The 22,214-nt window shown below is 36.4% G+C and overlaps 2 protein-coding genes and 1 pseudogene across 2 annotated transcripts; all 3 read right to left on the reverse strand.

Moving 5' to 3' along the window:
• LOC137875132 (C-type lectin domain family 4 member F-like) lies at positions 1-4,978 on the reverse strand. Its single transcript, XM_068714116.1, has 7 exons — positions 4,919-4,978; positions 4,387-4,480; positions 4,029-4,130; positions 2,328-3,878; positions 2,079-2,221; positions 1,263-1,378; positions 1-628 (listed from the first exon to the last, which is right to left on the reverse strand). Exons 2-7 carry the CDS (start codon positions 4,457-4,459, stop codon positions 493-495), a joined length of 2,121 nt encoding a protein of 706 aa, XP_068570217.1. The 5' UTR covers positions 4,460-4,480; positions 4,919-4,978; the 3' UTR covers positions 1-492.
• Positions 4,979-10,958: 5,980 nt separating this feature from the next.
• LOC137875134 (C-type lectin domain family 4 member F-like) lies at positions 10,959-14,740 on the reverse strand (annotated as a pseudogene).
• Positions 14,741-16,414: 1,674 nt separating this feature from the next.
• LOC137875133 (C-type lectin domain family 4 member F-like) lies at positions 16,415-21,019 on the reverse strand. Its single transcript, XM_068714117.1, has 7 exons — positions 20,882-21,019; positions 20,351-20,444; positions 20,006-20,107; positions 18,389-19,855; positions 18,135-18,277; positions 17,236-17,342; positions 16,415-16,602 (listed from the first exon to the last, which is right to left on the reverse strand). Exons 1-7 carry the CDS (start codon positions 20,981-20,983, stop codon positions 16,467-16,469), a joined length of 2,151 nt encoding a protein of 716 aa, XP_068570218.1. The 5' UTR covers positions 20,984-21,019; the 3' UTR covers positions 16,415-16,466.
• Positions 21,020-22,214: the final 1,195 nt, after the last annotated feature.

Below are 22,214 nucleotides of genomic sequence, written 5' to 3' on the forward strand. Positions count from 1 at the left end.
TTTTCAGCACATTATGTCATAATCTTTTAGTTATTTTGATTGAATTTACTATAAACAAGTAAAATGAGAACATTGTTTCTCTCAATAAGGGATTGATTTCGCCCTCAAACACAAACAGTGATTTGTTTTCAGAAAATACAAAGATGGAATTTTAGTTGCCTGCAGTTGCTTGTAATCATTACAAAGTGAAGTAAATCATTAATGACATATGCAAAGATGCTATGAATGTGATTTGTAACGTACATTATTTGTCATATACATTCATTTTCAAACATATGAACTAATCAAACTGATGCAATTTGCAAACATTTCTAAGGCCATGCCAACAGCCAAATAAAACTATAGTAGAGTATTTATACATTGATAGCAAAATATGTTGTTGTGCAATCAAGAAATTAATATTCTCAAACATCAATATGAATTTGAAGGAACATATACATAACCACAGTCCAAAGCCACACACCATCATTAACTGCATCAATCAATGTGATCTTATTGCTCACAGATAAATTTCCGATCATAAGAACAGGTTTCATCGTTCCACGTTTCCAATCCCGATGACTTTTTCCAAATTCCTCCACAGTCCTGGTTCCCACCTGAGCTGTTGGGTTGGCCCACATGCCAGTACCTGATAATGGAGACATGAATGTTTTTGTACAGCACACAGTTTTTGTTTCTCAACTGCTCTGACCTTTGGTTTTTGAGCCAAACTGTGAATGAGGAGATTGTAACCCAATTTGTCTTTTGATTAAAAGTCAAATTTACAAAGAAGTAACAGAATGTAGTTTTTTAAAGCGCCCCTTCACCGCTCCTGCATGTGTGAAACACATTCACTCATGATAATGTTTAATATATCAGTTTGACAACACATCAGTGGTCTTTCAGCTGAATGTGTTGTACTTCGTTGCGTAATGCATTGAAAACCTTCCTCCACATTTTCTTCTTCTTCATTGTTTCATGATGGATCAAAACCAAAACAGATTTTGACAGAAATTAGAGTTCAGTTCACATAAGATTGTTATCAGGTTACCTCTGTCTTTCTCATGATACAAGGTTAAATTTACCTCTGATCCTTAGTATAACTGTAGTCTAACAATAAAAGGGTATAAACAGTGAAAGAAATGGTATATAAAAACAATGCAGAGTTCATACTATAGTAAAGGAAAATATGATTAATTAAGAAACACGTCCAATTGTTGTGTCGTCTAATATGATGATCCTATGAGGTATTTTAGTCCATACACTCTGCCATTAATGCTTACGTTGTGGTGACTGGAGTCCCATCCACCCACATCCAAGTCCCCTCTGTAACGCTGTCAGTCATACCAAACCAGAATTCCTCTTCTTGGCCGAGTGGCAGTAACCCGTTGACAAACACCTGTTAGTGTACCACAGAGAGAAGACAGGAACGATTAAAAAAATATATTATTTCAGTCACTGTTTCATTGTTTTTGATTATTATGTTATTGGTTACAGCACCTGACAAATGTCAGCAAATTTATTATAAAACACACAATAACAGACGTTTCTTCTTCTCTAGTTTCTACTCCATGCAAAACTATCCACCACATTATTACATTTTTCACTTACTGTACTTTTGTTATGGAAAAAAAAACATGTCAACCCACAAGCTTTCACTCAGTCCTTCTGGTTTGTTCTTTATCCTCATTCATGTGTCTGCAACGTATCTTCATGCAACGGTTCGTATGATATCTTAGTTAAAGTTATTCCTCAATTTCCGTGCGTTTTCCTCCAAAAGTCCAGCAACACATGTTCATTTCAGAAGTCTTTCAAAATCAACTGAGATTGAAGCAACAAAACTACTTAGTTAGGTTTTAAAAAAGGTTGTGGTTTGGGAAATATTAACTATGTAAGTGGCGTTACTACTGATTAAAGAAAAGTGTAAACTAGTTTTGAAAACTAACTTTGTTGGTCTACATAGTAAAAATAGTATGGATGTTACGTGACAAATAAATCAACGTTGTTTCGTCCCACACGGGGCACTATTGGCAGTCTCCTGTGTGAACAACATGTTTTTTGATCTCTCCCAGTTTATTCTTTCTTTCATTTTGTCTCACCTGTTCATCCCTGCTGTCTACGATGACCAGATCTGCTCCCTCTGCGATGCATTCTGCTCTGCTCAACGCCCAGTTCTTCCTCTTGGTTGAAACAAAGTAGCAACTTATGTCGAACCTCTTCCAGCCTCTCCGACAAGGTCTGCCTGAAAGTTGGAAACATGAAGAGGAACAACATATCACAAAAGGGCTAAAGACAGACTGCTATTACGGAACAATAAATCAATCAAACTTTCATAATACATATCTCACCTCTCACTTTGTTGATCTTCTTCTCTAACGCATCTTTAACTTTGACCAAACTGTTGTACTTGTTCTGTAACTGCTCTTTTTCATTCTGCTGAGAATTATAACGAGATTGCAATCGATCTTTGTCGTTCGTCAATGAATTGTACCTGATCTGAAGGTAGTCCTTACTTGTACTCATTGTATTGTAGCTTATTTGCAACTGATCCTTGTTCCTCTTCAATGAAGAGTAATTGCTCTGTAACTGATCTCTGTTTGCTCTCAGAGTAATAGACAAAGTCTGGAACTCATCTTTTTCTCTTTGCAGGTTTCTGTTATTGGTCTGTAGCCGGTCTTTCATTTCTTTAAGACTTTTGTGATTAGCCTGTAGCCCCTCAAAACTCTTCTGCATGTTCTTACAGCTTGTATGTAACTGATCGTTCTCTCGTTTTAAGGTGTTGAAATTTATTTGCAACTGATCCTTGTTCCTCTTCAATGAAGAGCAATTGCTCTGTAATTGATCTCTGTTCGCTCTCAGACTAATAGACAAAGTCTGGAACTCATCTTTTTCTCTTTCCAGGTTTCTGTTATTGGTCTGTAGCTGGTCTTTCATTGCTGCCAGACTTTTGTGATTAGCCTGTAGCCCCTCAAGACTCTTCTGCATGTTGTTATAGCTCGTCTGTAACTGATCTCTGTTTGCTCTCAGAGTAATAGACACATTCTGGAACTCGTCTTTTTCTCTTTGCAGGTTTTGGTAGTTGGTCTGTAGCTGATCTTTTGTTGCTTTAAGATTTTTGTGATTCGCCTGTAGCCCCTCAAGACTCTTCTGCATGTTGTTATAGCTCGTCTGTAACTGATCGCTCTCTCGTTTTAAGGTGTTGAAACTTATTTGCAACTGATCTTTGTTCCTCTTCAATGAAGAGTAATTGCTCTGTAATTGATCTCTGTTTGCTCTCAGAGTAATAGACAAAGTCTGGAACTCATCTTGTTCTCTTTGCAGGTTTCTGTTATTGGTCTGTAGCTGGTCTTTCGTTGCTGCCAGATTTTTGTGATTCGCCTGTAGCCCCTCAAGACTCTTCTGCATGTTGTTACAGCTCGTCTGTAACTGATTGCTCACTCGTTTTAAGGTGTTGAAACTTATTTGCAACTGATCTTTGTTCTTCTTCAATGAAGAGTAATTGCTCTGTAACTGATCTCTGTTTGCTCTCAGCGTAATAGACACGTTCTGGAACTCGTCTTTTTCTCTTTGCAGGTTTCTGTAATTGGTCTGTAGCTGATCTTTTGTTGATGTCAGATTATTGTGACTCTTCTGCATGTTATTATAGCTCGTCTGTAACTGATCGCTCTCTCGTTTTATGGTATTGTAACTTGCTTGTAGCTGGTTGTTTTCGTTTGTCAGATTGTTGAAACTGGCCCTGAACTCATCCCTTTCAGTAGTCAAAGCTGTGTAACTCTGCTGCAGCTGGCCTTTTTCTTCAGTCAGGTTACTCAGTTTGGCCTCTAACTGTTTTCTCTCTGCAGTTGAAGCATCATAACCATCCTGCAGTCGAACTCCTTGAAACTGGCTGATTATCTCATCTGTGAAATCAAAAATACATTTTAAATAATTGCTTAGGTCATTGGATTTTGTAGAAGCTCATTTCTGTCACCTGGTTTCTCAAACATTACATGTTGACAGTTACGTTACACATTATTCCTACTTTCAGTGACAACAAGTAAATCACTTACAGTAGATAAACTGTCCTATGTTACCAGCCAACAGGACAGCACACAGTAACCCCAGACACACGGTCACACATCTAGAGGGCTGCTTTCTTCTCTGAAAATCCACTAAAACAAAATTACAAAAACAGTTAAATGTAACTTCTCACAGATTCACACTGATAGATTTCTGGAAACCTAAATATAAAAGCTTTTATGAACTTCTAATACAAAGCAGCAGCAAGGGTATTGATATGAAAAAGATTATTCTTTAAATATTGAAATTGATCAACAGTTAAGTAGCACATTGTTAACATAGTTTATTAGGTGTATCTAATATTCTTAATATTCTGTTTGTTCATATGTTTTCAGGTTGATACTGTACCTTTGGTAACGATGCCTTCCATTGTGAGGTTCTTATTGATATAAATGCTGTCATCAATTTCCATTGAATCCATTCTGATAATGGTCTGTTTTCCCTGTTGAGGAAACATTTATTTATTTTTACTATGTCGACCAACAAAGTTAGTTTTCAAAACTTTTTGACATTCTTCTTAAATCAGTATTCATAAGTACGCTCCGATTAATTATTTGTGCTTACTTGTGCTTGACTACATTTACTAATGTTGAGTCTAGTCAGATGTGACATTTACATGAATATCCTGCTTAATTAGTACAAACATTGCTTTTAATATAAAGAAGATCCTAAACTATCTGCAAGGATTGAGCAAAAATCTATAATCCCATTTGTGATTTGCCTTTGAAGCGTGTACAGAAATTAAGATTGCTTGAGGTAATTCAAGTATATACATTTAAAAAAATATATTAAATTTGACAGGAATTTGATGAAATAATAGTCTGCATATGTACTTTAAATTAAACTGGAGTAAAAGTGAATAAGAGTTGTAAGTACTTACCTTGCATCTGAGAAGGTGAGATGAAGTCAGTATCAATATGACTGCGTTCACATTAAGATGCTGCTGATTTATAACAAACTGCGAAAGTTGATGCATCATTATTTATCAGGGAGAAAACAGGATGCTCTTTTTGCTCATGTCATCAAAATCTTTAACTCTGATTGGTCAGAGCAGATCTTGACCTGTAGTTTCCACATTCTCAACTTAGAATACGGGTCATTTTCAAAATTATTCAAAAGTAAAAACTGGAAATCACCAGATGAGTTTAGTTCTCTCTCAGGATCTGGACTCTCCTCTTCTGTGGTTTCTCTTCTCTTTTCCCACAGATTAAATTCACACTGAGGTCAAACGAGTGACAGTGTTTCACATGACTGAGGTACAAGGTAAGTCATATTGCAAAATTCAAAAGTGCAAACTCAGCTTTGTCGTGCTTGATTTGAGATTTACCCTCGGAAGGTGGAAGAATAATGAAGTTACATAGATTATGTCTACAGATATCAGTGGTCTCAGCAATGAAATTAGGATGAATTTTTGCTCCATTTGATTTTGTAAAATTGAATTCACATCTCTAAACAGGGGCTTTGTTTGTAAGAGCGTTATCAGTCACTCGTAGTGTTTAGAACGTGTTATTGTGCAAGCATCGCGGACCGCTGAGTCCCATTATACTGTGTATTTTCTGCTGCTGTAACCGTGTTGCATTAGATCAGTCACTGCTAGTGGATTTGGAGATTGTGATTTTATTACATTAAAGACCAGAACCACGGCGGACCGAACCTCGATTCGCCAGCCGGGTTCCGGGGTGATAGGAAAGCAATATTCGCATTTCACCACGGTGATAAGAATCGATTTGTTTCAATCGGCTCCGTGAGTAGGATTTAGAACTGTAACTATCACTGCATAAACTTGGCTGGCTGGATCCGAATCTGACCGCAGAGTTTTTACGTGATAGAGAAGCTGTTCTTACATCTTACGGCGGCGCCAAGTGCCTTGCTTTAGAGTTTGGCTTTCCTTTCTTTCTCTCTCCCTCTTTCTACTAACACGCAGACACATATTTAGACACACATACTGATTTAGCTAACCATCTCAGACACGTAGGTGGACGTAGTCCATTGTCTCAACCCACATTGTGCGTCGATCCACGTAGTTAAGTACGTAGCCACCTCCCTCTATTTTGTCGTAGTTATTTTTCCTCCGCCATCTTGTTTGTAGGCCCACGGGGCGCGGCCTCTCTTGAGGTTACATTCTACCACTGTCTGAGTAGTTCACTCCTCCCCTACACACTTACACTCCACATAATACATACATGCTGTAGCGTGAATGGATCCTGCCCCGGGGAAAGCGGGACAGGCTTGCGCACCAACACGGTGGTCACGCCTTAAGGTTGTCCTTCCTGCGTGGGGTAGTTTCCTCACGGAGGTATCAGAACAATACTGTAGGCCTTTGATCTCACCCCATAGCTGAATCGTTAGGATTTTCAGAATTATTGTGTTCCTGAGAGTCTTGTACGGCTAGGCGCTCTCAGTAGGATGTAACCCCAACACCCAATATGAATGGTTATGTTGAATGACTGTACTTTACTAACGCCTAATGTGAACTTTTCACCATTTATGACTAAACCTGCCAAGTCTTCACCCAGGGTACTTACCTTAAGCTCCTCTGGTAGAGTCGGTCGTCACTTCTGTATCACACGGATGAGGGACAGGGATGAGGGTCACATTATTCTAAAAAAAAAAAAAACAGTCTTTAGTTTGGGTCCTGTCACTTACATATAATAAAGCTGTTGTTTTAATAAAGTTTTTCCAAAGCAATCACATATAACAATTTCAATTCAATGAGACCGTCTCAGTGGTACTAAAACTAATGCTAAATATCTCCCTATAATCAGGGGTGTCTATCGTCTATTAAAGAAATATATCCCATCCTAGAGATGGGGGACAAATAGCTGAAGGGTCTTCTATTTCCCCTCTGAGGGGGTAAGACCCCTAAGGGTCTATTAAGAAGTCTCTCCCAGTATCTGCGCTGGGGGAAAAAGACAAATCTCACAGTTTTTCTGCTTCTTTTCTGTTACTCTGAGGCTAGTACATCCCCTAATCACATGCGTCACAAATACAGGAGACATGTTGTACCAGAGTTATCAACAGAATGTAACTGGTTTGGTCCTGATAGAACCAGAGCACTATACAAGGCTCAAGTGACTATGTCACATAAAGTGTCTAAGCAGGCTATATGTTTCTATCACTTCTATCATGAAATAAAACAATTCATATGTTAAATTGGTTATAATAAGTGCGAACAAGTTATATATTGTGATGGTTATAAAAAGCAAACAAGCTATATGTTGTGATGGTTATACTTTTATGCTTTCATATTTTTCTACAATCTCTTAACAATGCACATATATATATATATATAAATAAATAACACTCGTCCCATGTAGCTATTTAGTATTATAGGTGTAGTAGTACTATGGGCGGGGCCCTGGGTACAGTTTTAAACGTAATGGCGCAATTACCTGTTCTTATACATTTATATAATTATTCTCACAACTCTTAGTTCCCTTATTATGCAAACTAAAATAACTGGCGGTGCTTCCAATAGAATTAAGTAAGTAAAATAAAAGGTCTATGCCTCTTATTAAGTCCTTTTCTCTTGTGTTTTAAGTGTATTTTACCCCTTTCAACCAGGTCTTACCAAAACGTGAATGTGATGAACTTTGACACACCAAATATATTTCAAAGGCATTACAAAAACAGTTTGGCATTTAAAAACAGTTTGGCATTTATTACATGCGAACATCAATATACTGTACACCCCCACTCTCACACACACACATCCTCACTTAGTCACAAATGTCCGTCTTCTGAATCAAATACATCAGTTAAGCAGCAAGTCCATACACTACTTCATGGCGATTTAGCAATAGCTTGTTTTAACAACTAGTTTCAAATTTCACAGCTAACAGTATGAAAGCAAATGAGTATTATGCTAATGCTAATGGATATTCGCGATTAGCATCTCAATTTGTTTTACACTACATTTAGTCACAGGATAGAAAACTATACAAAACTCGTATTTACCTCTTGTAGATCACAACAGTCCAAACTACAGGATAACTGGTCGTCAGCCATTCATTTATGAACATTATTGTTCTCTTACAATAGTCGCTGTTCAGTCGGTGACGGCGATAATTCGCTTCTGCCTCTCGAACACACTGAACCTGGCCGCATACGACTAAGCCCCACCCCTCTACCTGAGAATGCGCTTGGATTGGCTGTTAGTTCAGGACAAGCCAATTAAACGAAGACAAAACAAAGATTGTCATATACTGCTACACAGTTAGGCTGTTAGGGAGAACACACGCGCTGAATCATGTACATATCAAACAAACTATGTCATTTGCATAAACTGCAACCTTTGAACTGTAAAGCGTATGAGTCTCTAATTGAAATACATTGTATACACCCATATCTATTTTACACATACTTATACACTTTTAACTTGTTTTAGAAAACTATTTACATCCTGATGTCTACATTAATTTTTAGCCAGGGCTACACACATATACATATATATATATATATATATGTATATATATATATATATATACGTATATATATATATATACATATATATATATATACGTATATATATATATATATATATACGTATATATATATATATATATATACATATATATATATATATATATATACATATATATATATATATATATATATATATATATATATATATACATATATATATATATATATATATGTATATATATATATATATATATATACTCTCGCCACAGTTTGTTGACTTGATTTTAGGTATTAGACACATAATTGTATGATAGTGTTTGTTGGCTTTTGATATTATTTGATTTGATCATTTATTATTTGGATTTAATAAACTCTGTTATATTTTAAAGAGCAGTCTTCTGTGATTACTTGTGCATATGTGTGTGGATGTAGCTGGATGTAGTGGCTTGTGCTCGAATTCAACCTTCACTGTTTGCTCTGAATGTAGAACAGTACTTTGACTGTGGACATTCTGAGTGAACACTAATTTTGAGACTCAATTTATAGTTTGGTTATCGGTCCCTGTTTGTAGGGTGGTGCCCCGTTATTATTAGTAATTGTTAATGAACTTATTGATGTTAATAACTCCATTGACGTTGATAGTTCAGTTTCATATTTGCTGATAACCAATCACGCTCCTTTTTGTTCCCAACACATGAGTTTATGGTTTCAATCTCTAGTTTCAAGTCTTCTCCAATACACAGCATCATGTTCATTTGGTAAATGATGGTCCATTTAGAGTCAAATAGACCATAAAGCAGGTTATGCTTTAGAGCGAGGCTTACTGTGATTGACAGGTCCCTGCCCTACCAGAGCTGTTTACGGTGTCTCTACGTCACTCCTCTGCAGTCCAAATATGGTCACTTCTGTTCACTGGTTGCAAAAAGTCAAGATGGCGTCTGCCAAAATGTCAAACTCAAGTCTTTAATACGTCAGTCCACAAACCAAACGTAGCCTACGTCCACTTTTTATGTCAACTCACACTCTTTCACTCAACGTAAGTGGTTTTGTTTCCTAAACCCAAAACATCTGAACAAGACTGAAGTTCATTTTGTTACAATTACATTTCATTTTTCACTCTTGCACAGCTAAAGCGACAACTTTAAGTTAACTTCTACTACTACAGATAATGTGTGAATGCCATCATTATCATTGGATTTAAATGAAAAATAATTAAAGACATTTTCAGCACATTATGTCAACATTTTTCTTTTGTTCTTTTGATTGAATTTACTACAAACAAGTAAAATGAGAAAAGTGTTTCTCTCAATAAGGGATTAATTTTGCCCTCAAACACAAACAGTGATTTGTTTTCAGGAAATTCAAAGATTCAATTTTATTTGCCTGCATTTGCTTGTATTCATTACAAAGTGAAGTAAATCATTAATGACATATGCAAAGGTGCTATGAATGTGCTTTGTAACGTACATTATTTGTCATATACATTCATTTTCAAACATATGAACTAATCAAACTGATGCAATTTGCAAACATTTCGAAGGCCATGCCAACGGCCAAATAAAACTATAGTAGAGTATTTATACATTGATAGCAAAATATGTTGTTGTGCAATCAAGAAATTCATATTCTCAAACATCAAACCCTAATCATCCACTAAATATTACATTCATTGAAATTTGAACGTTGTTATTGATGAAGAATACACATTGGGGCCAGACTTCCTACACAAATGACTCCTAGATGCTACTTCAGGCCCCTGCTGTGTCGACCCCTTGATTGACCAAATGCCAACTGTGTGTCCTTCCTGTAGGTCTGAATCTGAAAGCCACCCCTCCCTTCCCATTGTCAGAGTCTACCTTAACCTCTGTCTTCTAGTATTTACAAACAGTCTAACCACTGCTCTGGCTCCCTGTATGAAATGCTTCCTTCTTCATTTGTTCGGGGTCAACCTAACTGCTCAGATCTGCTCTGTGTCGGTGAAGTTACCAGTTTGCCGGCATGCTATAATAAATTTACAACACCACAGCAACTTCTGGACTGGACTTGAATGATTTCTTCAAAATTATTCAACAAAATCTACTTGTCTAAAATCATGAAAGCCAAAAATAAACAAATATTAGGTTTTGGCTGTCTTGAAGCAGACCTCTCAGAGAGTCTCTGTAGTTTTTAACAAATGTTATTCAAACTGGAGTGAATGGTGTATTTGTTGGGGACTATTTTCACCTGTGGATTAATGCACAATAGGTAGTCTAGTGAATATCTCTGGCTGAAGGATGAGTATGTGACTCAAAATAAACTTCAGTGTTCATGAATTTGAAGGAATGTGATTGATAGTACAATCATTTCATTAAAGATCTATATATATATATATATATATATATATATATATATATATATATATATATATATATATATATATATATATATACACATATACATACATAACCACAGTCCAAAGCCACACACCATCATTAACTGCATCAATCAATGTGATCTTACTGCTCACAGATAAATTTCCGATCATAAGAACAGGTGTCATCGTTCCACGTTTCCAATCCCGATGACTTTTTCCAAATTCCTCCACAGTCCTGGTTCCCACCTGAGCTGTTGGGTTGGCCCACGTGCCAGTACCTGATAATGGAGACATGAATGTTTTTTTACAGCACACAGTTTTTGTTTCTCAACTGCTCTGACCTTTGGTTTTTGACCCAAACTGTGAATGAGGAGATTATAACCCAATTTGTCTTTTGATTAAAGTCAAATTTACAAAGAAGTAAGAGAATGTAGTTTTTTAAAGCGCCCCTTCACCACTCCTGCATGTGTGAAACACATTCACTCATGATAATGTTTAATATATCAGTTTGACAACACTTCAGTGGTCTTTCAGCTGAATGTGTTGTACTTCGTTGCGTAATGCATTGAAAACCTTCCTCCACATTTTCTTCTTCTTCATTGTTTCATGATGGATCAAAACCAAAACAGATTTTGACAGAAATTAGAGTTCAGTTCACATAAGATTGTTATCAGGTTACCTCTGTCTTTCTCATGATACAAGGTTAAATTTACCTCTGATCCTTAGTATAACTGTAGTCTAACAATAAAAGGGTATAAACAGTGAAAGAAATGGTATATAAAAACAATGCAGAGTTCATACTATAGTAAAGGAAAATATGATTAATTAAGAAACACGTCCAATTGTTGTGTCGTCTAATATGATGATCCTATGAGGTATTTTAGTCCATACACTCTGCCATTAATGCTTACGTTGTGGTGACTGGAGTCCCATCCACCCACATCCAAGTCCCCTCTGTAACGCTGTCAGTCATACCAAACCAGAATTCCTCTTCTTGGCCGAGTGGCAGTAACCCGTTGACAAACACCTGTTAGTGTACCACAGAGAGAAGACAGGAACGATTAAAAAAATATATTATTTCAGTCACTGTTTCATTGTTTTTGATTATTATGTTATTGGTTACAGCACCTGACAAATGTCAGCAAATTTATTATAAAACACACAATAACAGACGTTTCTTCTTCTCTAGTTTCTACTCCATGCAAAACTATCCACCACATTATTACATTTTTCACTTACTGTACTTTTGTTATGGAAAAAAAAACATGTCAACCCACAAGCTTTCACTCAGTCCTTCTGGTTTGTTCTTTATCCTCATTCATGTGTCTGCAACGTATCTTCATGCAACGGTTCGTATGATATCTTAGTTAAAGTTATTCCTCAATTTCCGTGCGTTTTCCTCCAAAAGTCCAGCAACACATGTTCATTTCAGAAGTCTTTCAAAATCAACTGAGATTGAAGCAACAAAACTACTTAGTTAGGTTTTAAAAAAGGTTGTGGTTTGGGAAATATTAACTATGTAAGTTGCGTTACTACTGATTAAAGAAAAGTGTAAACTAGTTTTGAAAACCAACTTTGTTGGTCTACATAGTAAAAATAGTATGGATGTTACGTGACAAATAAATCAACGTTGTTTCGTCCCACACGGGGCACTATTGGCAGTCTCCTGTGTGAACAACATGTTTTTTGATCTCTCCCAGTTTATTCTTTCTTTCATTTTGTCTCACCTGTTCATCCCTGCTGTCTATGATGACCAGATCTGCTCCCTCTGCGATGCAGTCTGCTCTGCTCAACGCCCAGTTCTTCCTCTTGGTTGAAACAAAGTAGCAGCTCATCTCAAACTTACTCCAGCCTCTCTGACAAGGTCTGCCAGCTAGTTGGAAACATGGAGAGGAACAACATATCACAAAAGGGCTAAAGATAACACAGACTGCTATTACGGAACAATAAATCAATCAAACCTTTACAATAATCATCTCACCTCTCACTTTGTTGATCTTCTTCTCTAACTCATCTTTAACTTTGACCAAACTGTTGTACTTGTTCTGTAACTGCCCTTTTTCATTCTGCTGAGAATTATAACGAGATTGCAATCGATCTTTGTCGTTCGTCAATGAATTGTACCTGATCTGAAGGTAGTCCTTACTTGTACTCATTGTATTGTAGCTTATTTGCAACTGATCCTTGTTCCTCTTCAATGAAGAGTAATTGCTCTGTAACTGATCTCTGTTTGCTCTCAGAGTAATAGACAAAGTCTGGAACTCATCTTTTTCTCTTTGCAGGTTTCTGTTATTGGTCTGTAGCTGATCTTTCATTTCTTTAAGACTTTTGTGATTAGCCTGTAGCCCCTCAAAACTCTTCTGCATGTTCTTACAGCTTGTATGTAACTGATCGTTCTCTCGTTTTAAGGTGTTGAAATTTATTTGCAACTGATCTTTGTTCCTCTTCAATGAAGAGTAATTGCTCTGTAATTGATCTCTGTTCGCTCTCAGACTAATAGACAAAGTCTGGAACTCATCTTTTTCTCTTTGTAGGTTTCTGTTATTGGTCTGTAGCTGGTCTTTCATTGCTGCCAGACTTTTGTGATTAGCCTGTAGCCCCTCAAGACTCTTCTGCATGTTGTTATAGCTCGTCTGAGAGCAAACAGAGATCAGTTACAGAGTAATAGACACATTCTGGAACTCGTCTTTTTCTCTTTGCAGGTTTTGGTAGTTGGTCTGTAGCTGATCTTTTGTTGCTTTAAGATTTTTGTGATTCGCCTGTAGCCCCTCAAGACTCTTCTGCATGTTGTTATAGCTCGTCTGTAACTGATCGCTCTCTCGTTTTAAGGTGTTGAAACTTATTTGCAACTGATCTTTGTTCCTCTTCAATGAAGAGTAATTGCTCTGTAATTGATCTCTGTTTGCTCTCAGAGTAATAGACAAAGTCTGGAACTCATCTTTTTCTCTTTGCAGGTTTCTGTTATTGGTCTGTAGCTGGTCTTTCGTTGCTGCCAGATTTTTGTGATTCGCCTGTAGCCCCTCAAGACTCTTCTGCATGTTGTTACAGCTCGTCTGTAACTGATCTCTCTCTCGTTTTATGGTATTGTAACTTGCTTGTAGCTGGTTGTTTTCGTTTGTCAGATTGTTGAAACTGGCCCTGAACTCATCCCTTTCAGTAGTCAAAGCTGTGTAACTCTGCTGCAGCTGGCTTTTTTCGTCAGTCAGGTTACTCAGTTTGGCCTCTAACTGTTTTCTCTCTGCAGTTGAAGCATCATAACCATCCTGCAGTCGGACTCCTTGAAACTGGCTGATTATCTCATCTGTGAAATCAAAAATACATTTTAAATAATTGCTTAGGTCATTGGATTTTGTAGAAGCTCATTTCTGTCACCTGGTTTCTCAAACATTACATGTTGACAGTTACGTTACACATTATTCCTACTTTCAGTGACAACAAATAAATCACTTACAGTAGATAAACTGTCCTATGTTACCAGCCAACAGGACAGCACACAGTAACCCCAGACACACGGTCACACATCTAGAGGGCTGCTTTCTTCTCTGAAAATCCACTAAAACAAAAACACAAAAACAGTTAAATGTAACTTCTCACAGATTCACACTGATAGATTTCTGGAAACCTAAATATAAAAGCTTTTATGAACTTCTAATACAAAGCAGCAGCAAGGGTATTGATATGAAAAAGATTATTCTTTAAATATTGAAATTGATCAACAGTTAAGTAGCACATTGTTAACATAGTTTATTAGGTGTATCTAATATTCTTAATATTCTGTTTGTTCATATGTTTTCAGGTTGATACTGTACCTTTGGTAACGATGCCTTCCATTGTGAGGTTCTTATTGATATAAATGCTGTCATCAATTTCCATTGAATCCATTCTGATAATGGTCTGTTTTCCCTGTTGAGGAAACATTTATTTATTTTTACTATGTCGACCAACAAAGTTAGTTTTCAAAACTTTTTGACATTCTTCTTAAATCAGTATTCATAAGTACGCTCCGATTAATTATTTGTGCTTACTTGTGCTTGACTACATTTACTAATGTTGAGTCTAGTCAGATGTGACATTTACATGAATATCCTGCTTAATTAGTACAAACATTGCTTTTAATATAAAGAAGATCCTAAACTATCTGCAAGGATTGAGCAAAAATCTATAATCCCATTTGTGATTTGCCTTTGAAGCGTGTACAGAAATTAAGATTGCTTGAGGTAATTCAAGTATATACATTTAAAAAAATAGGGAGACAGAGAGGGTTCAGAGAGGATTCTGGCCTTCAAAATAAAACCCAAACTGTATTTGGATGTATTGAACACCATTCGTGATATACAAGTGAAATATATAGTTTGGTACATGAGAAAATTTAAATGGCACAGATGGTGCCAAAATTACAATTTTGGAGACCTCACCTGAACTGAAGGTTTAGACCTGCCGCTGCATCATTCCAAAGAAATAATAATCCTGAAAGTGCTTTTTTTTTTTTAGGCGAACCTGAAACTTTTCAATTTGTGCTGTGTCCCATCTTCATTTACTCTTAGCCAGAAACATATATACAGATATTTACACATCTGAACAAATCTCACAAGTGTTCCCTTTATTATAATACCAAGATTATTGAAAAAAACCTTGTGGTTGCAGAGATATACTCTTTTTAGAATGGGTTACAATTTTCAAGCAGAGGCCTAAAATATAGGTCCGTTTTTGATTAACTTCTACTACTACTACTACTACTACTACTACTACAGATACTGTGTGAATACTGTCATTATCATTGGATTTAAATTAAAAAAAAAAATCAGCACATAATGTCATACTCTTTCTTTAGTTCTTTTGATTGAATTTACTGTAAACAAATTGTTTCTCTCAATAAGTGTATTATTTTGCCAATGAACAAACACCTCAAACACAAACTGATTTGTTTTCAGAAAATACAAAGATGGAATTTTATTTGCGTGCAGTTGCTTGTAATCATTACAAAGTGAAGTAAATCATTAATGACATATGCAAAGGTTCTATGTATGTGCATGGCCTTAGAAACATTTCTAAGGCCATGCCAACGGCCAGATAAAACTATAGTACATTGATAGCTAAATCTGTTTTTGTGCAATCAAGAAATTCATATTCCCAAACATCAAACCTTAATTATCAACTAAATAGTACATTCATTGAAATTCTAACATTGTTGTACAACAAAATCTACTTGTCAAAAATCATTAAAGCTAAAAATAAAACAAATATTAGGATTTGCCTGTCTTGAGGTAAACATCTCAGAGAGTCTCTGTAGTTTTTAGCAAATGTTACTCAAACTGGAGTGAATGGTGTATTTGTTGGGGACTATTTTCACCTGTGGATTAATACACAATAGGTAGTCTAGTGAATATTTCTGGCTGAAGGATGACTGCAAGTCAAAATAAACTCCAGTGTTCATGATTGTGAAGGAATACGGTTGACAGAATAATTTAATTAAAAGATATATACAGTATATATATATATATATATATATATATATATACAGTATATATACAGTATATATATATATATATATATATATATATATATATACAGTGTATATATATATATATATATATATATAACCACAGTCCAAAGCCACACACCATCATTAACTGCGTAAATCAATGTAATCTTATTGCTCACAGATAAAGGGCATAATAGAAGAACAGCCTTGATCATTCCACTGTTCCGCTCCTGATGATTTTTTCCAAATTGCTCCACAGTCCTGGTTCCCACCTGCGCTGTTGGGTTGACCCACATGCCAGTACCTGATAATGGAGACATGAATGTTTTTTTACAGCACACAGTTTTTGTTTCTCAACTGCTCTGACCTTTGGTTTTTGACCCAAACTGTGACTGAGGAGATTGTAACCCAATTTGTCTTTTGATTAAAGTCAAATTTACAAAGAAGTAAGAGAATGTAGTTTTTTAAAGCGCCCCTTCACCACTCCTGCATGTGTGAAACACATTCACTCATGATAATGTTTAATATATCAGTTTGACAACACATCAGTGGTCTTTCAGCTGAATGTGTTGTACTTCGTTGCATAATGCATTGAAAACCTTCCTCCACATTTTCTTCTTCTTCATTGTTTCATGATGGATCAAAACCAAAACAGATTTTGACAGAAATTAGAGTACAGTTCACATAAAATTGTTATCAGGTTACCTCTGTCTTTATCATGATACAAGGTTAAATTTACCTCTGATCCTTAGTATAACTGTAGTCTAACAATAAAAGGGTATAAACAGTGAAAGAAATGGTATATAAAAACAATGCAGAGTTTCTACGATAGTAAAGGAAAATATGATTAATTAAGAAACACGTCCAATTGTTGTGTCGTCTAATATGATGATCCTATGAGGTATTTTAGTCCATACACTCTGCTATTAAAGCTTACGTTGTGGTGACTGGAGTCCCATCCACCCACATCCAAGTCCCCTCTGTAGCACTGTCAGTCATACCGATCCAGGCGTCTTCGGTTGATGTAATACCGATGACAAACACCTGTTAGTGTAGCACAGAGAGAAGACAGGAACGATTAAACAAATCAATTATTACAGTCTCCGTTTCATTGTTTTTGACTTTTATGTTATTTGTTACATCACTTGACAAATGTCAGCAAATTTATTATAAAACACACAATAACAGACGTTTCTTATTCTCTAGTTTCTACTCCATGCAAAACTATCCACCACATTATTACAATTCTCACTTACTGTACTTTTGTTATGGCAAAAAAAACATGTCAACCCACAAGCTTTCACTCAGTCCTTCTGGTTTGTTCTTTATCCTCATTCATGTGTCTGCAACGTGAATGTGTCTGACCGTGGATAAGTGGAGAACAGGGCCACCTTTCAATCAGACGGTCGGCGGTTCGATCCCCTCCTGCTCTGCTAGTCTCATGTCAATGTGTCTTTAAGCAACACACTTAACCCCAAAATTGCTCCTGTAGCTGTGCCTACGGTGTATAGATAGATAATGAATTATAAGTCGCTTTGGATAAAAGCGTCTGCTAAATGACTGTAATGTAATCCTCAAAAGTCCAGCGATACATGTTGATTTCAGAAGTCTTTCAAAATCAACTCAGATTTAAGCAACAAAACTTTAGTTAGTTTTTAAAAAAGGTTGTGGTTTGGGACAAAATTACTAGGTAATTGATCTTACTTAAGTATGGATATTACGTGACAAATAAATCAACGTTGTTTTGTCCCACACGGGGCACTATTGGCGGTCTCCTGTGTGAACAACATGTTTTTTGATCTCTCCCAGTTCATTCTTTCTTTCATTTCGTCTCACCTGTTCATCCCTGCTGTCTACGATGACCAGATCTGCTCCCTCTGCGATGCAGTCTGCTCTGCTCGACGTCCAGGTTTTCTTCTCAGTTGAAACAAAGTAACAACTTATGCCGAACCTCTTCCAGCCTCTCCGACAAGGTCTGCCTGAAAGTTTGAAACATGAAAAGGAACAACATATCACAAAAGGGCTAAAGATAACACAAACTGCTATTACGGAACAATAAATCAATCAAACCTTTACAATAATCATCTCACCTCTCACTTTGTTGATCTGCTTCTCTAACTCATCTTTAACTTTGACCAAACTGTTGTACTTGTTCTGTAACTGCTCTTTTTCATTCTGCTGAGAATTATAACTGGATTGCAGTCGATCTTTGTCGTTCGTCAATGAATTGTACCTGATCTGAAGGTAGTCCTTACTTGTACTCATTGTATTGTAGCTTATTTGCAACTGATCCTTGTTCTTCTTTAATGAAGAGTAATTGCTCTGTAACTGATCTCTGTTTGCTCTCAGAGTAATAGACACGTTCTGGAACTCGTCTTTTTCTCTTTGCAGGTTTCTGTTATTGGTCTGTAACCGGTCTTTCATTGCTTTAAGACTTTTGTGATTAGCCTGTAGCCCCTCAAGACTCTTCTGCATGTTGTTATAGTTCGTCTGTAACTGATCTCTGTTTGCTCTCAGAGTAATAGACACATTCTGGAACTCATCTTTTTCTCTTTGCAGGTTTTGGTAGTTGGTCTGTAGCTGATCTTTTGTTGCTTTAAGATTTTTGTGATTAGCCTGTAGCCCCTCAAGACTCTTCTGCATGTTGTTATAGCTCGTCTGTATCTGATCGTTCTCTCGTTTTAAGGTGTTGAAACTTATTTGCAACTGATCTTTGTTCCTCTTCAATGAAGAGTAATTGCTCTGTAATTGATCTCTATTCGCTCTCAGAGTAATAGACAAAGTCTGGAACTCATTTTTTTCTCTTTCCAGCTTTCTGTTATTGGTCTGTAGCTGGTCTTTCGTTGCTGCCAGACCTTTGTGATTAGCCTGTAGCCCCTCAAGACTCTTCTGCATGTTGTTATAGCTCGTCTGTAACTGATCTCTGTTTGCTCTCAGAGTAATAGACACATTCTGGAACTCGTCTTTTTCTCTTTGCAGGTTTTGGTAGTTGGTCTGTAGCTGATCTTTTGTTGCTTTAAGATTTTTGTGATTAGCCTGTAGCCCCTCAAGACTCTTCTGCATGTTGTTATAGCTCGTCTGTAACTGATCGCTCTCTCGTTTTAAGGTGTTGAAACTTATTTGCAACTGATCTTTGTTCCTCTTCAATGAAGAGCAATTGCTCTGTAATTGATCTCTGTTCGCTCTCAGAGTAATAGACACATTCTGGAACTCATCTTTTTCTCTTTGCAGGTTTCTGTTATTGGTCTGTAGCTGATCTTTTGTTGATGTCAGATTATTGTGACTCTTCTGCATGTTATTATAGCTCGTCTGTAACTGATCGCTCTCTCGTTTTATGGTATTGTAACTTGCTTGTAGCTGGTTGTTTTCGTTTGTCAGATTGTTGAAACTGGCCCTGAACTCATCCCTTTCAGTAGTCAAAGCTGTGTAACTCTGCTGCAGCTGGCCTTTTTCGTCAGTCAGGTTACTCAGTTTGGCCTCTAACTGTTTTCTCTCTGCAGTTGAAGCATCATAACCATCCTGCAGTCGGACTCCTTGAAACTGGCTGATTATCTCATCTGTGAAATCAAAAATACATTTTAAATAATTGCTTAGGTCATTGGATTTTGTAGAAGCTCATTTCTGTCACCTGGTTTCTCAAACATTACATGTTGACAGTTACGTTACACATTATTCCTACTTTCAGTGACAACAAATAAATCACTTACAGTAGATAAACTGTCCTATGTTACCAGCCAACAGGACAGCACACAGTAACCCCAGACACACGGTCACACATCTAGAGGGCTGCTTTCTTCTCTGAAAATCCACTAAAACAAAAACACAAAAACAGTTAAATGTAACTTCTCACAGATTCACACTGATAGATTTCTGGAAACCTAAATATAAAAGCTTTTATGAACTATTTCACGATACATTTATAAAAAAAAGATTATTCTTTAAATATTGAAATTGATCAACAGTTTAGTCGCACATTGTTAACATAGTTTATTAGTTGTATCTAATATTCTTAATATTCTGTTTGTTCATATGTTTTCAGGTTGATACTGTACCTTTGGTAACGATGCCTTCCATTGTGAGGTTCTTATTGATATAAATGCTGTCATCAATTTCCATTGAATCCATTCTGATAATGGTCTGTTTTCCCTGTTGAGGAGACATTTATTTATTTTTACTATGTCGACCAACAAAGTTAGTTTTCAAAACTTTTTGACATTCTTCTTAAATCAGTATTCATAAGTACGCTCCGATTAATTATTTGTGCTTACTAGTGCTTGACTACATTTACTAATGTTGAGTCTAGTCAGATGTGACATTTACATGAATATCCTGCTTAATTAGTTCAAACATTGCTTTTAATATAAAGAATATTCTAAACCATCTGCAAGGATTGAGCAAAAATCTATAATCCCATTTGTGATTTGCCTTTGAAGCGTGTACAGAAATTAAGATTGCTTGAGGTAATCCAAGTATATACATTTAAAAAAAATATTAAATTTAACAGGAATTTGATGAAATAATAATCTGCATAAGTACTTTAAATTAAACTGGAGTGAAAGTGAATAAGAGTTGTAAGTACTTACCTTGCATCTGAGAAGGTGAGATGAAGTCAGTATCAATACGACTGCGTTCACATTAAGATGCTGCTGATTTATAACAAACTGCGACAATGAAAGTTGATGCATCGTTATTTATCGGGGAGAAAACAGGATGCTCTTTTTGATCATGTCATCAAATTCTTTAACTCTGATTGGTCAGAGCAGATCTTGACCTGTAAGTGTCCACATTCTCAACTTAGAATACAGGTAATTTTCGGAAAAATTATTCAAAAGTAAAAACTGGAAATCACCAGATGAGTTTAGTTATCACTTGTTCTCTCTCAGGATCCGGACTCTCCTCTTCTGTGGTTTCTCTTCTCTTTTCCCACAGATTAAATTCCCACTGAGGTCAAACGAGTGACAGTGTTTCACATGATTGAGGTACAAGGTAAGTCATATTGCAAAATTCAAAAGTGCAAACTCAGCTTTGTTGTGCTCGATTTGAGATTCACCCTCGGATGTTGGAAGAATGATGAAGTTACATAGATTATGTCTACAGAATTACATGCACATGAAAAAATCAGTTGTCTGCAATGAAATTAAGATGATTTTTTGCTCCATTTGATTGTGTAAAGATGAATTCACATCTCTAAACGGGGGCTTTGTTTGTAAGAGCGTTATTCGTTACTGATGCCGTTCACACGCCCTGTTGTTGCTGAATGGCGTGAAATGGATTATCGTTGATCTACCCTTGCAGACAAATGATTTTGCCTGGCAACGGTACAAGATTTAAAGCCTTGGTGCCAGATTGGATGGGCGTCCCCAGCAGTCTGTTAATACGGGTCAACTCACATTTATCTGCTGGGTTGAAGACACAAGTTTAGGTTGATTGTTTTTATCCAAGTTCTGTTTCAAATAATATCTAAAATGCAGTTTTGTTGAGAATATAGATAAGGAATCACTGACAGTGACACTTTATTTTAACACCCCCCCCCCATTTAACATTTTTAAGCAGTATATAAACAATTAATAAGTGTTTAAAACACACTTAAACACTTTATAATGTAGTTGTAGTGTTTGTCAGAACTATTAGTAACCGTTCACCAAAGTTGTTACAATTTACATTGACACACGAATGCTTGTACAACAATTTCACAGCAATCTATCCAGTACGTGTTGAGACATTGTACTGGATGTGAGAAAACATTGATGGCACTAGAGGGAAGGTCATACAATGACCAGATCATATATTAATATTGTTTATGTATTGGATGTTTACTCTTTTAAGGAGTAAATATCAGTCACCTTGCGCTCTTGATTTGTCTCTTTCTCTTGACAGCTTGAAGAAGCTGTGGCTGTAACTGAGCCACTCAGAAAG

This window comes from Cebidichthys violaceus, unplaced genomic scaffold, assembly GCF_023349555.1.
Source record: "Cebidichthys violaceus isolate CVI_PGR_0920_01 unplaced genomic scaffold, fCebVio1.0.p SCAF_2, whole genome shotgun sequence".
In the NCBI taxonomy this organism is placed as follows: Eukaryota; Metazoa; Chordata; class Actinopteri; order Perciformes; family Stichaeidae; genus Cebidichthys; species Cebidichthys violaceus.